This window comes from Natrix helvetica (assembly GCF_964273705.1).
Source record: "Natrix helvetica genome assembly, chromosome: 1".
NCBI classification, from domain to species: Eukaryota; Metazoa; Chordata; class Lepidosauria; order Squamata; family Natricidae; genus Natrix; species Natrix helvetica.
In genome coordinates, this window is record NC_138548.1 from 256090184 (window position 1) to 256107929 (window position 17746).

Consider the following 17746-nt stretch of genomic DNA (forward strand, 5'->3'; position numbering starts at 1 on the left):
TGAAATTTTGAAAGCCAATGATTTGTTAAGGTACAAACTTTGAGTAGTACCTTAGCAGGAATAGGAAACGTGGCTCCAAATTAGACACATTCTTATAAGTCCTGATTTTACAAACGTTTTTACAAACGTTGAATTTACAAATGTTTGTGAGCAACACAAACTCCACCTTTTGGGATTCCCCATTTGCTTCTCTGCATGAAAAAATGCAAACAGGAAAGGTCTCCTTAAATCAGGGGTCCCCGTCCAGCATGCAGATTACGATTAAGCAATTTTAGAGACTAGATTCCTAAGCCAGAGCCTCGAAAGTCTGAATGTCCACGGTTTTTTTTTTTTAAAAATTGCAACTCTGTCCAGTTCCATCAGGAAGACGCCATCGCCAATCATCCGAGAGGCGTGCTGTCACAAATTGAGCCTCGGCACGCCTCGTAGTCAGGTGATCGGAGCCGGAAGAATTCACGGCCGAACAGATAGACTTCGTGAAGCCTCCGGTTGCCGGGCGCCGCGATGGCTGCGGAGCCTTGGTGAGTGACGGAAGGCGGAGAGGGCCATTTGGGCTGGTGGCGAATCCCAGCAGGCACATTAAGCAAAGTCGGGGAGACAAACGGCTCGAGGCTGAGGGCAGCCCATGGAGGATGGCACCCCCCCCTCGCTGCTCCGCCTCTTCGGCATTGCGCATGCTCCCTGACTCTCCCTTTGCCGCTGAAAGTGCCTGGAGAGCGGGGCGGGCAGATGAAGTGCACACCTTTTCCCGGAAAGTGGGGCTCTCGATCTCTGCAACTTTAAGAGGGGTGGACTCCAACTCCCAGAACTCCCAGCCAGTTGAAGTGCGTCCCTTTAAAAGAGGACGAGGTTGAAAAACGTTGCTATAAAACAGGAGTCCCCTTCCATCCTCCAACTCCCTATTCTGCTCTTCTCCTTTGGTTTAAAAAAATGGGAGAATTTCTACAGGCAGGGAAATTAAATCTCCTGTATCATTTTGGTGTAGTAGCGGGAGAGAAGAGCTGCTTAGCGTCTATGGAAATTCTCAGTCATTCAGGTCATGGTTATCCCAAAGGTGCTTTTTTCAAGAGGCAACTTGGACTTTCTGGTTTTTCTTTGAAGACATTTCGCTGCTCATCCAAGAAGCTTCTTCGTGTTACTTCCTGAGTCAGAGTTGAAGAAGCTTCTTGGATGAGAAGCGAAACATTTTCAAAGAAAAACCAGAAAGTTCAGTTGCCTCTTGAAAAAAGCGCCTTTGGGAAGATCTGCATAGATACAAAGTTTTCCAGACAGGGATTTCAACGATGTAGAATTTTTACAGTTGGGCACTTTCCTTAAAACTATATGTATCCCTTTGGCAAGTTTAGTGTAACTGCTTGGTACACACCTATCTTCGCTGGTTGGTTTTGAAAACAAAGTGGGGTCAAGCCTTTGGATGAGTGACACCAGGAAACTCCAAAAATGTAGGCTAGAATGAATGCTTACCAAAAAAGAAGAAATTAAACATTCTCACTTTGAGGATGAAAATTGGGTAGCATGTTTTTAGACTAACGTTTTTTGTTAAATTCTATTCTATTCTGGTTTATGCCTTTTATAAAAATGGCTAATTTAAAAGGGTACTGCTAGACTAACGATATCACTGGTCACACAATTTTCTTCCTGCAATGTCCGTTTTAGGACAAAGTTGTGTATGGACCGTTTGCTGTGACACATTAGGATATGATGAAATCATTTAAGCATCTAAAATATGTCTGATCTATGTTACGTTTGAATTAGAATCTTCAACATTTATGTTCTATAACATATACTCTTTTTTAGTATAGGTAGTCCTCGCCTTACAGCAATTCATTTAGTGACTGTTCAAAGTTACCACAGCACTGGAAAAAAATGACATGCTTTACATTTGGATGCTGGACAACTTACTCACACGATGGTTGCAGTGTCCTGGAGTCATGTGATCCCGTTTTGTGACCTTCATTGACAAGCAAAGTCAATGAGGAAACCAGAGTCACTTAACGACCATCTTACTAATTTAAAATCTACAGTGATTCGCTTAACAAATGTAGAGAGAACAGTTGTAAAATGGGTCAAGCTCACTTAATAAATTTCTCACTTAGCAACATAAATTTTGCTCTCAGTTGTGGTTGTAAGTTGAGGACTATCTGTACTTTCAACCTACGCAGATTGCAAGAACATTTGAAATTTTGAAGATCTTGAAAAAAAAAGTATTTTACGATGTTTTGGCCATTTTTCACAAAACATATTTCTAAACTATAGATTGTCTATTTTAAAGATCTAGCTTCTCAGTTAATATAACATACAGAATTACAGTGTTTAGTGATGTGTTCTGTAAACCATATTATGGTGTAATGCGATTATTAATCCTCCAGACTTTGGAGAAATGTTAAGGGAATAGATATGTCAAAAGCAGATTTATTTAGGGCAGTGATGGCTAACCTTTTTGTAAACGGGTGCCAAAATTGTGCATGTGCGCACAATAGCGCACATGCGCATGCCCCACACCCAATGCAATGCACCACACCCACTTGCGCATGCACACGTGACCCCCTGCACATGCACGCACACCCGCCATATGCATGTGCGCACGAACACCCTCCCCTGCGTGTTTCCGAACTTCCGGTTGGTCCATTGGGCCCTTTTTTCCATCCTCCCCAGGCTCCGGAGGCTTCCTTGAAGCCTGGGGAGGGCAAAAACAGCCTCCCCCAGCCCCGCAGAGGCCCTCTGGAAGTCAGAAACGGATTGTTTTCAAACCTTCGGCTGGTCCATTGGGCCCGTTTTTCGCCCTCCCCAGGCTCCGGAGGCTTTCCTGAAGTCTGGGGAGAGCAAAAGCGGCCTCTCCTGGTCCTTTGGAAGGCTGAAAATCAGCTGGCCATCGCACGCATGTGCCCTGGAGTTGACAGCTTGTGTGCTATCAGACATGGCTCCGGGTGCCACTGTGGTCGTGAATCAAGGCAGAGACAACCCAACCCCCCACCCCACCCCCAATACAGATAGTAAGCTACAAATAATGGATGATGAAGAATAAATTAAATTCTTTGGAATGGCCACATTGAAGTCCAGGATTATTCAAATGTGGTAGAATGTAAAAGAGAAGTTCATACAAGAAATCCTGATTACTAAATTCGTATGCTGCCCATCTCGCTGTCAAGAAACCCTTGACGAAAATTTCAAAAAGATTCACCATGGAGGAATATGCCAAAATTCCTACAGGAGAAATAGATCACTAATTACAGGAAGTGTTTGATTGCAATTATTTCTGTGAAGGGTGATATGATGGCTTAGTGAATTTAAGGAAGACATCGCTTTTTTCATTCTGGGATCTCCTAAGGTGGTCTTAATAGGATGGAGGGAATGGAAGACTAGTTCATCCTTCATAGCTTTGGGCATATCTGCCATACTTATATCAATGTATAATGCCACACAATGGGCATATGTGTATTAGGACAATCACATGTATAAACAATTATTGTACATTAGGACAATTACCTAACAGGAACAGTTTTTATATAGACAGTAGCCTTGGCAATCCTCCATTATAGATATTTAAAAAGTAAATGCATATGTTAACAATATGAATCAAACTCCTCATTCTGTACTCATTTGGCAGGATACACACAGACTTTCCTGTAGTTCACAATGGTTGGAGTTTTTAATTTTAGTAGATTATTTGCTACAATGGCTGCTTGGAATGAAAGTCTAAACAGGAAGGAATGGAAGAAAACTTATTTTGAGGAAACTGAGGCATGTAATAAAACCTAGGAATAAGGAGATTTTATTGTTGTTTAATATTGTCACTGTTTTTTTTTAAAGGTTGTTGTTGTACGATTCTGCTTGCCATATTGCACAAGAGATCGCTGAAAAAATTCAAGAACGTAACAGATGCCAGAGGAGTGGTGAAAGTGCAACTAAGGTATTGCCTGCCTCACAAAAGCCCATCTTCTTGGCTTTAGATTTTGCTATAATTTTTAGTATCAACAGTAAGTAAATGCATTGTGACTACAATGTATTCTTTGTGATTGATGTTAGAGCTCTTTTTCTGTGGTAAAGTCTCCCCATGACAAATTTCCAAAAGGATGTTCATTACAGTTCCTATGTCAGTATGCAGCAAAGATTACAAAAGGAAATCATGAACTTGGAAGCTTAAAGAAACTGACTTTTAAAAAAATGTTGATCCTGTTAACTACTTCTAACAATGAATGCAATAAGTATTAAAAATGCTCTTTCTAAAATGTTTCAGGAATATTTATGAACTGTTGATATTATAGCTTTATAGCAAAAAAAAAGCATTTTTTTTGCAGGACAACATTTGGAAAGTGAATCTTCACTATTAACCTTGAAACAGTCCTACACATCTAATTAATAATAATAATTAGGGACATTAATTTTTGGTTGTTAAAGCAGAATCCAGATTCATACGGAAAAGTGCCTTTCTATTTCACATTTAAGCTTTTGTGAGAAATCCTTGCTTTAGGAAATAGGTGTGTAGCAATCTTTAGATCCCAACTCCAGATTTCTAGATACCACTTTTAAAAGTATATGTATAGATCTAATAGTTTCAGGATAATTTGATGATTTCTTGATCATCCCCTTTCCTCCATTGGGACTACAATGTTCTGACTGGATTTACTTTTATAAAAAAGGAATGTGCAATTAGAGCAAGTACTAGTGTGATTGCATATGTCTACAGTCAGGATCAACAAATGCTTCTCATGTAGCTTTCTCTTCTATAAGAATGTTGGCTTAGCTTGCAAATGTTTTGCACAGCTGACAAATGAGTTTGTCAAAAAAAGCTTTGTATATTCATAGACTTGTATTATTGTATTATTGTACTTGGAGGTACTGCCTCAGTGTGATTAGAGAGCCAGAATTTGAATCTAGTATAAACAGACCTGAAACCATGACTGTATATATTGCCATAACAGTTCATGTTATGGGTTGATGTTGAGAAATGCTCAGATCAGTCATGCTTTTTAATAAAAATGCCCTTCCTCTCTATTAGCCAAGCAGGGTAAATGTCAATAGTATCTTGTTTTTCTTGAGATTTTGCCACTTCTGTTTAAAAAAATAATTTGGAAAAAAATGGAATTGAATTTAAAAGACAAAGAAGGGAGATGGCAAAATGCATGTGCTTTTCTCCCACTTGTTCCCTCTTTTCCTACTCTTTTGGTTGACTGATGACTATCTTTCTATGGAAATGTGAAAAATAACCCCTCACAACTGAACACATTATAATGAAAACATTAAAAGAAGAACCGGGTTTACATAACATATCAGGCTAAAATATGGTTGGCTAGTTTGTATTGTATGAAGCCAACAGTCCTGTAGTTGAAATTGCTCTTGTATTGAGTGGTTTCTGCTTTTTAGAAGAATGTGGGCTCTGTTTCCCTTTTAACTTCCAGCTGCTCTGTCATAATATACAAATCTGCTTTCATAAGCAAACTTATTTGGACATAAATCCAAGTAAGTGTGTTTAGTGTAGACTGATAATGAGTCTGCCATAGCCCCTTTTAGATAAATGTGTCCAAAACAGGACTGTTGTTTCAAGAGACTGGAGGGCCATGGGAGTGCTGATTCACAATGACTTATAGCCTGGGAAAGGTCTTGTGAATGGATGGCATTGCTTCATTATCTTAGATTATAGTGACATGACATTCTAGTAATTCCTGGACATTAACTGTGTTAACTGTCAGTTTTTACCACCTTTGTGCAATTTGCTGCCCTTTGACTCTCAGTGGATCTCAGCAAAGAAGCTACTCTGCTACATTCAGAACCCTGACCTAGAATGAAGCAACTGAAGGATGTTTTGGAAGCAGTTTCCCCCTCAATGCACAAGGCATCGTAGGTGAGGACTAGCCCTCATCCAATCATGCTGTATTCCTGAGAAGATCAATTTCTGTAGTTAAGCTTTCTTCATTCTGTGAAGAAAACTTTAGAGATTTAAAAAAAAAAAACTCTCTTGAGAATTTTCGGCTTATTGCTAGTCCTTAAAATAGTATTTTGGACTTTTCCAAATCCACAGAGCAGAGCTGTCATTTTCATGTGGGTATTACACACACAATCATTGTCACAGAAAAAGAAAAGTTGTATCGAAGTTAAAAATCAGGAACAGCTCAAGAACGTGAGATACAATAGCGTAGAGACAGTGTAGTTTAAGATTAGATGTCCTGATAATTTTATAAAGAATTTGATTTGTATTCCTTATTCTTTCCATTGGATATTATTCTGTCTTGAAACAGATAAGCCTCACTGTGTTTTATCTTTCTTTCTCCCTCTCTAGGTCAGTGTTGCAGTCAGGCCTTTATTGCAAAATCTTGAAGAAAAAACCAATCGTCTGAAAGACCTGTTGTTTCACTCTGTATCAACACGTCAAATGTATCCATGTAAACAGTTGTAACTGGGAGGTCAATATAATAATTATAGTTCATTTTATTTTGGAAAACACCTAGCTGATTTACACATGTGCTTTTAAAATCCCTCAATTTGGGGAAAACCCAGATGTAGAAAGTATTCTGACTTTCTATCTTTATTCGATTTACTTTTCATTTCCTGTTCAGAGCTTCTCTTGAAAATACCTGCAGAGCTGCACTCCAAAGTATATCCATTTTTATGCCAATTTTAATAATGTGAAATGGATACCCTAAGCTTTTGCAAAACTTAAGGCGCTATTTTTGCCTCTGTGAATCTTTCCCAAATTCAAAAATGGTTCTGCCCAATTTGGGTAGATTCTGAGGGCTGCAAAAACAATGTTGGGACTTTTATAATCCTGCAATCCTTCTTGATATACATGGAGTATAATTGCATGATATATTGACACCCTCTTTGGTAATAGTGTGTGTGAATCAGGCTTCTGCAAAGAATTTCATGGCATCTGCTATCATGGTTTATTTTTTAAATACATGTGTTCATGTTATAAGTACTGGATTTACAATGGACTTCTTTCACCTTTACAGCCCTTTTCTGTGTGCATATTATTTTATGGTTCTTATTTTATAAGTGTCATAAAAGTATCACACTTTATAAAAACAGAATTACTGTTGCAAAAGAGATGTCTTGTGATGTTTGTCAGCTTAGATTTTACTTGAGTTTCCTTAGTCAGGATATAATACTCTGTTTGCTAATAGATGAGTACATGCGTGCCATTCTTTAGCTATTTTATTCATTTTTATCCAACAATGATCCTTAATCCAGTTCTTGCAGAACCCATATAGAAGCGGAAAGACGGCAAATTTTAGTAGATGAACTTTTTACATTACACAGAAAACTCCAAGCATCTTTCCAAAATGAAAATGCAGAACCTGATGTAATAAGGTATAGTATGGCACATGAGCAGCAAATTCAGTGGCATAGTCTTGAAAACATCTCTGAAGAACCTGTGTTCCTCTGCCTAATTTACAGGAATTTTAAGTGCATTCAGATGATATGAGAGGACTGATTTGATGTTTGTCTGATTTAAGCAGATAGCTGCTTCCTTCTGTACCAAGCATTCTTCAGTGTTGACTACTAACATGGTGATGGCACTATCTCTATTTTAACAGTAGTTAGGAAGTCAAAGACTAGAAGAGAAATCTGTTCAGGAAACTAGGTCTACAAGTAGTCCGCACTTAATGACATTTGGGACCAGAATCTCATTGAGGAAGCAAGATATCACACGGCTGTTTTGTTCAACAACTGTAATCAGGACAGTTGCCCTTGCTGTCATTAAGGTATCTCACCAATTATGGAGTGGAGAGGACCCCAATTAAGATGCATGGGAGTGCCTCAGGGAAGTGGGGGAACACTTTGCAGGTTCAGCATAGGCTATGCATGAAATAGCCACACATATCCACGAAGGGCTGAATACTCACGAATTCTCCCACAGTGCACATAGAACGACTGTTCAGGTAAGTCAATAGTCTGTCTCCACAGTGGGGCACAAAGCAGCTGTCTGGTGGAAAGTTCCAAATACCCATTAATCTCAATGGCACTGTGCAATGCACCCCCTCCCAACCAACAAACACATGGGAAGCCCCATCCCAGCCACCTGTGTTGCCCTGCATTCGGCAGCTGATCTTCAGTGTCCTTTACTGCTTATGAGATGCACTTAGCCTGACCCTTTATGAAAAAGAAGAAACAAAATTCTAAAGGCAGCTGCTCAGCTTCAGTCTCCTAAAATGCCTCTTTTTGCTGGGCGTTTAAGGGCAGAGATGGAGGGGAGTTGCATTCCCTTGCAGTTGTTTGTAAGTGAAGGCAGGCTACCGAATTTTTGTCATGGGACTGTAAGGGCATTGCAATGGTGTAGTCACAACAAATTTCAGGAGGAGAACTCACTGTTACACATTTGATCAGGAAAATCAGTGCAAGAATTGAGTTTTATACTGATAAATTGCAAAAAAGACAGTGTTTGGATTTTGATCAGCTATCCTGTTTTCTAAAGGCTTGAAATTATTCACAGATATATAGTATGCACAGATATATAGTAATACTATACACTAAATTTAAGCCATTTTAGGTAGAGAAACTGTATCCTGATTGGTCTTTGTTGTGGAGAGAAGTACTGTGGGGGATTATGTCATTAATTATTCTGTGGCCTTGGTAACTATTACAGCATCTTGTCAATTCTTCTGACTTTCACTCTGATTGTTTCCTTATTGTTGTTTGTTTGTTGCCCACTCTAATGACATCAGGTATTGAATCTATGTATATGAAACACTTGCTTGAGGTGGAAAAAACCCCTTTGTGCAGTGTTAAACATCAGCTCTGATGAACTGCCAGTAGAGGGAGCATACCACTGTTGAGCAAGTCATTCTACACCATAAACAATCCATCTTTATGAATATTTATTCTTTCCAAAAATATTCTACGTATCATGTTTTTTTCTTTTGAGTTATGCAGAAAAGGAGTAAGCAATAGAAGACCAGACAAATCAAACATACGATATAAGGGGGGGGGGGGGAGGGAGGAAAGAACTAAAACTGGTTTATCCCAATACCATCCTATCCTTGAAAACTATCTTGTTCCATGGCATTCTGCAACCAATTCCAACATTCCCTTTTATTCTTTAAACCTGTCACCGTTTTTTTTAAAGATCTCATAAATTACATTAAACCACAATCCTCTTCTCCTTCACCTCAATCTATTATTCTTTCTTCACATATTTGTTCTACAATTCCAACTTTCTTCAGTCACCATATATGACCAAATCCTTTCAGATTATTTTTTGCCATAAGGGCCATTCATTTATATGAATATAGACTAAATATCACTGTATTTAGCCCATATTCATATAGCACTCACACATCAAATCATATTTTTCTATTTTCCACATAAAAGTCCAAGAATTGCCTCTAGACAAGTGCAGGCACATACATAAAATAAATTAAATAACTAAATAAATACATGAGCAAGCAAGCATTTTTAGTATCCTGTTGCCATTACATTTTATATTCTGACATACCCAACTTCCACTTGTATATCAAATGGGCAAAAGTATGCTTTTATACACAAGTTTTGCTTCTTTCAACAAGTATTCCTTCCTTGAAACAGACCACATATTGCCCACTATGTTTTTATCAGTATTTGTATATTTTTTTAAATTTCTTCACCCACTTTCCCATTTAGGACCTGTTGTACCAAAGTAGACAAATTAATACACTTACTTTAGTTTTTGCCATTTATATTTAACATAAGTTCCCTTCCCCACCAAACACAACTGCCTTTCTCTTTGCTACATTGATTTTAAAATTAGTGTTCTTCATTGCATCATACAGACAATTTAATATTTTCTACAAATTATTTTAGTTCGCAGCTAGCAATATTGCATCATTTGCATTCAAAAGTATTCATATGTACACAGCCACTATACCTGTTATAAGTATATACAGTAATATAAGTAAGTATCCCTAACATATTTATTCATGTATACATTAAAGAATGAAGAGGACATTATATATTCTCATCTTATTCTCTACTCCTTGCTGAATAATTTGTTAAACATTCCACTTATTGTTCCTCATGCTTTATTTCCATCATATTTATCTCTTATAAGATTCAGCAACCAATCTTCAACTCCTTATTTCTACAAAATGGAAACTTCTAAGTTTTTTTTCACCTAAGCAAGAAATATGCAATAAACTTTTACATCCATATATATATATATATATATATATATATATATATATATATATATATATATATATATATATATATATATATATATATATATATATATATATATATATATATATATTTGTTACGAACATTGGCTGCCTCATATGAAGCTAAATAAATTTGCAAGATTTTGCTTGCCACATCTCTTACTGTTTCAGAGTTCTACCAAACCAGATCCAGTTAAGACTAATTGGCATGTGACTGTTTTTACGTTTCTTATCAGCAGTTATCCATTGGGCACCGATGCACACAAGCATTAAACAAGTTTAACAGCTTATTTCATACTTCAATATTTCTGCAGTTTTGCTATTTTTGTTACATTAGTTAAAATTAAGTTTTTTTCTGACTGTTTCAGAGGAAAGTGAGGTTAGACGAGATCACTTTGCTTGTTTGTGTTTGTTTTCACTGTTACTATTTTGTAACTGCTTCTCTTAAATTGGCAGAAATGAAGGAGTGCTACAATACATTCCCTAACCTGCTGTAATTCTATTTGTAAGAAAAAATTTAAAGATGTAAAAGTAAATTCCATTTGCCAGTTCGTAATTGTCTGAATAAATTGGACTTTTCCATTTTGCACATTTAACTCATACAAATAATTAATGCATAGTGTTTTATAATATTATATCCATGAAATGGGCAAATAAGGTAAGCATTGATTATGTTACAATTTCCCCAAACATTTCAGTATACTTTTTCTCTTTTTCTCTTTCTTCTTTTCCAAATAAAACACCAATAATAGCAGCACCAGTATTCGTTAGAACCATATTCCTGGAAACCACCATTATTTATAGACACTCAATAGAGTTGTAGAGCTACTCCAGAACAAAACTTAGTGCCTAAAGCATTACTAAAAATCTTTTGGTAAAAAGAATTCAATCAGCTACAGGTAATATAATACAATATAATTTGCATCTATTATATTTTAATAGTAATTGAGCGTGGGCAGAACAGATTCACATAGTATGTTGGAAGACCTTGCTCCAAGCATTTGAGAAATTATGGTCTGTTGAAAGTAGGTAATCAGACTATATTCTGATAAAGCACCTCAGCAAATATTAAAATAGCATCTTGGAATGAGACATTGGAACTTTCTGTCTTTTGTTATTCGTAGTCGGGGGTTTTCAAAATGCATAAATCACATTTCATAACAATTGGTGAACTCAAGTTGAAACACTTAGAAAGCTTCAAAGACTATGTCTGTATTTTACTATTCATAGAGGAAAGTATGATTATGTAGACGACTAATTTTTAAAATCCTTGCTAAATGAAAGCCTCATTGTATGGCCATAGTCAAGGAAAAATTTTGAACGACTAATCTGCATTACTTGGAAAAGTTTATAAGCATGAACCAGTGAAACAATATACTTGAGAAGATAAGCTGCCATTCACAATTCTCAATTATAACCCTCAACCTCTTTTATATTTGGGCAATTGCTAAGCCTTTTAATTAGTTAAATCTGCTCCTGTAATCAAAAGATATCTGCACACTCCACTCTGCTGTGAAGATTTCAAAGATTTAAGCTATTAACTTGGCAAAAGCCATGGGTGGCTAATTGGATAAGCTTTAATCTTCACACTGCCAAAATGATACAGAGGAAGATCAGAAGGTGGAAGCTGGACTCTGTTGGGTATGAAGGGGTCTACTCAACTTGTCAAAAAGATTTTTTTTGATGGTAGCAAACAAAGCAAGAACAGCGGCTACATTAAAATTATGCCATTACATCTTTCTTTTTGACCTTGGTATTTTAAAGCAGGAAAAAAATCCTTTGAAATAGTGGAGTCTGAGCCATAAATTATGGAAACTAAAGATTTGCTTATAAATATCTTGGAATTTTTTGCAGGGATTATTGCACGGAGGATGTGTTTTTCAGAGAATTAAGCATGCTTATGAGGCACATTGAGAACTATAGATTTTTGTCAATAATTTCCCAGGTAGACAAAACATCCAGAGATAAATATCGGGAATGCTGGGAAACAACGTTTTATCACATGGGGGAATATGCTAGAAAAACTTCAAAAGTACTGGATAAGATATACATAAAATAATAAAAAAGGGAATTTAAATTTGAAATTAACCATTTTTACTAGGTATGAACCCAGAATAAGAAACATAATTTCTAAGAATAGGTTTTTCCCAACTTTGGAAGAAAGACACAATTTTGATTATATCTAATTGGAATTTTAAGCTTAAAGAATATGTGGCAATGGAAAAATTAATTGTAAATATTCATAACAGAAGTTTAACCAAATTCAAGCAATGGTTCCCATATATATATATAATATTTTATGTACCTTGTCAAATATAGACACCTGCCATATGGTTTTAAAGGTCTAAATTTTTGCAAACATTGTTTGTGGAACAAAGGAAAAGTCAGAAACCAATAGCTTTTTAGCGTTTTTCTTTTTTTCCTAGTATGCATACACAACAATAAGCATAATACAGTAAAGACCTCAATATTAAATATTAAGCTTGATAGAAACTTTCATTATACAATTGATAAGTTAATGCATGTTGCAGTTGTTTACCAATGAAACTCTGAGCTCTTGGTTTAAATTTTATTCAACATCATGCTTCTTTGAACATTATCACTTTTGAAATCATGGTTAATGTCATAAACTTGTTTCATTACGTTTACAAGTAAAAATTACTTTTTAAAATTATTACTGATTATGATCTAAATCATCAGTGTTAGTAATCTTTAGTCAAACACTATAATACCAATCTACCAAATAGTATAATGTACTAATTGTGTTATATAACAATAACATAATAATAATAATAATAATAATAATAATAATAATAATAATAATAATAATAATAATAATAATAATAATAATACAATAAAACACTAATTTAAAAAAGAATTAAAGTTAAATTGTATCTCTTCCTTTATTTCTAATTGGGAGCAGAAGTTACACATCTCAGATTATCCTTTCCTACCACAGCAGAAAGTTCTCTGCCTCTCATCTCTCTGAGGTTAGGCTTTAATGTTATTCTTTAAATAACGAACACAGATGGGTGAATGTAATAAGGGGAAACTCATAAACCCCCTTTGGCCCTTGACCTCTTAGACCAGTCCCAGAATGTTTAATACCAATTACTGTACCAATAATAACACTGATTATTTGAATATAATACTTTTGAAATTCCTATTGTGAAAGAAGAAGATTTTTATTGAACAATAAATCTCGGGTTGGAAAGGTACCATCATTTTATTTTTATTTTTTTGCATTCTGCTGCTGTTATTGGCAGACCTTTGGGAAAAATGAATGGCAAAGAAATAATGGTACAGCTGGAAAGCTTGGTTAGCAGTCTTAAAAAGTGAATAAAAAAACTGCTACAATTGCAGGGATGGCAACCTAGGGCCTTCCAGAGGCTTCTGAGCTCTTAACTCTTGGCAATCTGAACTAAGGAGAGAGACTGAAATGTTTTGTTTAACCTATGAATGGACCCAATGGATTTATCTTGACTGTTGCAGTTCATTTTGATTTTGTTTTGGGGTTTAAACTTTTCCTTCCTATGTGACACAATCCTTTGTCTTTGCTTATATTTTTGTTCAGAAGGTTGGTTTAGCAATTTGAATGATACTGATTAGGTTTTTTTAAAAAAAAAAAATCTTAAAATCCTGACTTGCTGCCTCAAGTAAGGCCAAACAACTAAATGGTCCCTAAGGGCTTTCCTTAACTAACAGAGCTATTATTTGTAATAGCTCATCAATTGAATTGTTAACCTAGCAGTGCTGATTTAATACAAGTTTTTCCTAATTGATTTAATTTATTACATTAATTATATTAAGGTATTTATTTATTAATTTAATTGATACTAGAATAGCCATGACCCCTTGAGTCTTCTCTTCAGAGACATTTCCTTACCAGATCCTCACTGCCTTGACAGAAGTGACAGTGACAGAATTTCTAATGTACTGCATTCACTGGAAAAGCTGAGATATATTTAGAGATGGATCCACCTTGAAAATAGCCCATGTTGAACTACATGGCACAGTCAAACATTAGGAAATGTTTTATGACATTATGTCAGAAATGTTTATATCATAAAATGTTTTATAAAATTTGCCAAATTTCTATTCCATGAGAGCCATAGGCCCCAGATTTTGAATACATTCTATAAGTTGCATTGTTTTGTTCATTTAAAGAAATGAAGAGTTTTAGTACTGTAGTACATAGATTCTGAAACTCTAATTACCTGCAGATCAGTGCTTAGATTTCCATGCATTGAGCCTTTAGTTTCATCTGAGTTTGTAAAGGAACCAAAAGTAGTCTGGATTTTTAGCACAGCTATTATTCTAATCTGCTGCTAATGCGCTGGTATTTTTAAGTGTGACTAATTCTTTGTGGTACAAGCTTTCCAAAACAAAGAGTGAATCCTTCAGTAGGTACATATGAATAATTTATATCTGCATTCTACCCTATTCCAGATAACTGGTCCTCAACAGGCAGGTGGAAAGCACTATGGTAAATCTTGTGTTACTATGGCAATTGTGAGCAGAATTTTGTTGCTAAGTGATGTGGTTGTAAAGTTGATATCAAGTGACAGCATTGCTTAATGACAGAATTCTGGTCCCCATGGTTATCATTAAGTGAGAATTGCAGTCATTAAGCGAGGACCTCCTTACAACTTCCTGACGGCTTTGAACAAACAAATTCTTTAGGAAAGCTGTTAGGGATTCACCAGTCCCAGCAGACTGGGAGGCGGTGAAATGGCTATTACTGGGTTGGGAGAACACGCAAATAGCCTGTCTGGTACAAGGGCTGCGGAGGTTGGGATGGCTGCTGCCAGGGGGATGAGTGTCAATGAGAGTTTGTGAGTGGCTAGCACAGATGTAACTGAGCTGGGGATTGCACAAGGATGCACAGGTGTCTATTGAGGTGGGGTGAAAGTACCGTATGTCAGGGCCAGGGGTGAATGCTGCTGGGTAGGGGAGAGTATACAAGTGGCTTCAGGGGCTAGCAGGGGTGTAGGCTCTTTTCAAAGATTTTCAAAGATAGAATCAAGAAAGAAAATACCAGTACTGTATGAGACATAGAGGTGTATGAGCTGTAACTGCAGCTTCATTTTACGCAATGAAGCTGCCTCATGCTAACAGGTGTATGTGTTCCTCATGCTGATAGAAGTTTTGAAATATTATTCTCACTTATCATGGCTGTCAGAAAGGAAGCGTCAGTCTTATCCTATACGTACTTATTTGGAAGTAAAGGTACAAAGCTAATAGAGATTACGCTTATTTGAGCATCACGTGCATTCCATGTTTTCCATTTGATTTTAAGACTGTATAGGAATTTAGGGTATTATTATTGTTGAAAATGATTTTTTTCCCCTTTCTATTTCCATTGCCTTGTGCTGTCTTTGGGTAGTGAGATTTTTAATGAGAATTTTTGTTAAGTCTGGAGACAAAATTGACAAAGATTCTTGAAATTAAATTAGTTTGTTTTCTATGTTTCTTTCTTTGCTTTTTTTTTTGGGGGGGGGGGTTATTACTGCAGTCCCTAACACTTTAAAGGAGCTATGGAAAAAGAGTGCCCAAAAGTGTTCTCAATATTAAAAAATGAGACCTTTTACAGATGCTCCTTCTGAATTAAATACTAAATTGCTTTTCCCTTTGGGGTTACTTGATACCTGATTATTGTCAATATTTTTACATGTGAGTGATATATATTGCATAATTGGATCCCCCAAATAGATCTCCAGCGTATAACTATGTTCTTTGCTTTAGTCTAAATATGAGACTAGCAGAATCAGAATCCTACCAGTGATAGGAGCGTTTATTTGTTTTTAAACAACCCATTTTTAGGTCTAGCCTAATGGCAGGTGGGGTCAGAAGAGAAATAACAAATCCATGGCTTGTGGAGGAGCCTGAGGAAACGAGAGGGCTTGACTTCCATGATATCCAGCAGCAACAACAGAGAATTATAGAAGGTAAATCCTTCCTTCTTTGTTTTATTTTGTCAACTTTTGTATTAGTTTTGTAGCTGATTCAAAAAGCCTCCATTTTGTACCTTTGGGGAGGAGGTGTCTTTAAATTGTCTTTAAAATAAGTATATCATTTTTGTAGTATTTGTTTTGTCAAGAGTTATCTAAGACGTTGGTGCTTGATTTTTTTGTTCTGGCAATCAACTTAACAGCTTGTATTTATTTGTTCTAGTTTATTAAGATTTGATTTTTCAATTTATTATCTGGCCATTAGCAGGTTTTCTTTCATTTAAACCTAGTGTTGGCCATTTCCTCAGCAATCGTTATGTATAAATCTAGGATTTATTAACTTAAATTTTATATTCATTGAGCTTTTTTTTTTTTTGCTTTCTTCTTTAGAACAAGATGCTGGTCTTGATGCACTCTCTTCAATCTTATCTCGCCAAAAACAAATGGGACAGGAAATTGGAAATGAATTAGAGGAACAGAATGGTAAGTACATTAGGCCAAAGAATTTTTATAATTCAATGTATCTGTTAAATTCACTGTTATTTTTATGATAATAATAATAATAATAATAATAATAATAATAATAATAATGATGATGATGATGATGATGATGATGATGATGATAATAATAATAATAATAATAATAATAATAATAATAATAATAATAATAATAATAATAATAATAATAATAATAATAATTTATTTCTTAGCCGCACCCTCTCCCGAAGGACTCGGGGCGGCGTACAATGAAACATATGAAATAAATATGTGGACAGAACAAACATATAACAGAGACATATACCGAGACATACGAAATGAAATGAAAGCACTTTGTTTATTTTATATATCCAGCCTTTATTGTGTTTATAAATAACTCATCTTCCCTTGAACATACCTAATACTCCTTCCTCTTCCTAATTTCCCCTCAAGAATAACCATGTGAGATGTGGGAATGAGAAACCTGGTCCAAAGTTGCCCAGCCGGCTTTCATGACTAAGCAGGGATCAGACCCTGCTTTCTAACCTGGTGCCTTAAGCTCTCTTAAACATCGATTGTCTTAAATATGTAACCATATTTTTCCAACAATAATGTGGGAAAGATCATATCAGATCTTCAAGGAAATACAAATTTACAAAACAAAAGAAAAATAGGCTCTTTAAAACTTTTGTTTCCTATCTTTCGTTCATTCACATCCAATAGTTATAACAATCAAAGCTTACAGCAGTTAAAATACAAGTTGTAAGATACAAAAAGAAAAACAATATGTTTAAACTTTAGGTAAAATTTAAAATCAGTGTAATTAAACCAGTTCAGGTAACAACAAACTGTTGGAACAGTGGTGAGGTATTTTTTAGCCATTTTACTGAATACTGTGAGAGTTAAGTACCTCTTCTTGGAGAATGCCATCCAAGGTCTTGGAGCCATACAGAAGAAGATTCTATCCTATGTTTCACATAAATTAACTTTTAGTAGTAGTGGGAGGTGGATCTTCAATTCATGCGTAATCACAAAAAGGTGTTAGTCTGGCCCCGTGCCATGTAAGGCTTACAGGTTTCAACCGATATCGTTTAGTTGATGCCCAATAAATGCCTGGAAACTAGTAAAAATGTTTCTATAGAGGTCTTACAATCCCAGTAACATCTGCCAGTTAGCTACCAAACA

The 17746-nt window shown here is 35.9% G+C and overlaps 1 protein-coding gene across 2 annotated transcripts in view; it reads left to right on the forward strand.

The window, feature by feature from the left end:
- Positions 1-356: 356 nt before the first annotated feature.
- The window catches only part of STX8 (syntaxin 8), a 65417-nt gene continuing 48027 nt past the window's right edge, over positions 357-17746 (forward strand). The window contains exons 1-6 of one of the 2 annotated variants that reach the window (XM_081939819.1): positions 357-521; positions 3811-3910; positions 6278-6372; positions 7198-7308; positions 15957-16081; positions 16475-16567. In XM_081939819.1, coding sequence (XP_081795945.1) covers positions 505-521; positions 3811-3910; positions 6278-6372; positions 7198-7308; positions 15957-16081; positions 16475-16567 — 541 coding nt within the window. In that variant the 5' untranslated portion in view covers positions 357-504. The remainder of the gene's footprint in view (positions 522-3810; positions 3911-6277; positions 6373-7197; positions 7309-15956; positions 16082-16474; positions 16568-17746) is intronic. The other variant, XM_081939818.1, reaches the window with a different exon arrangement.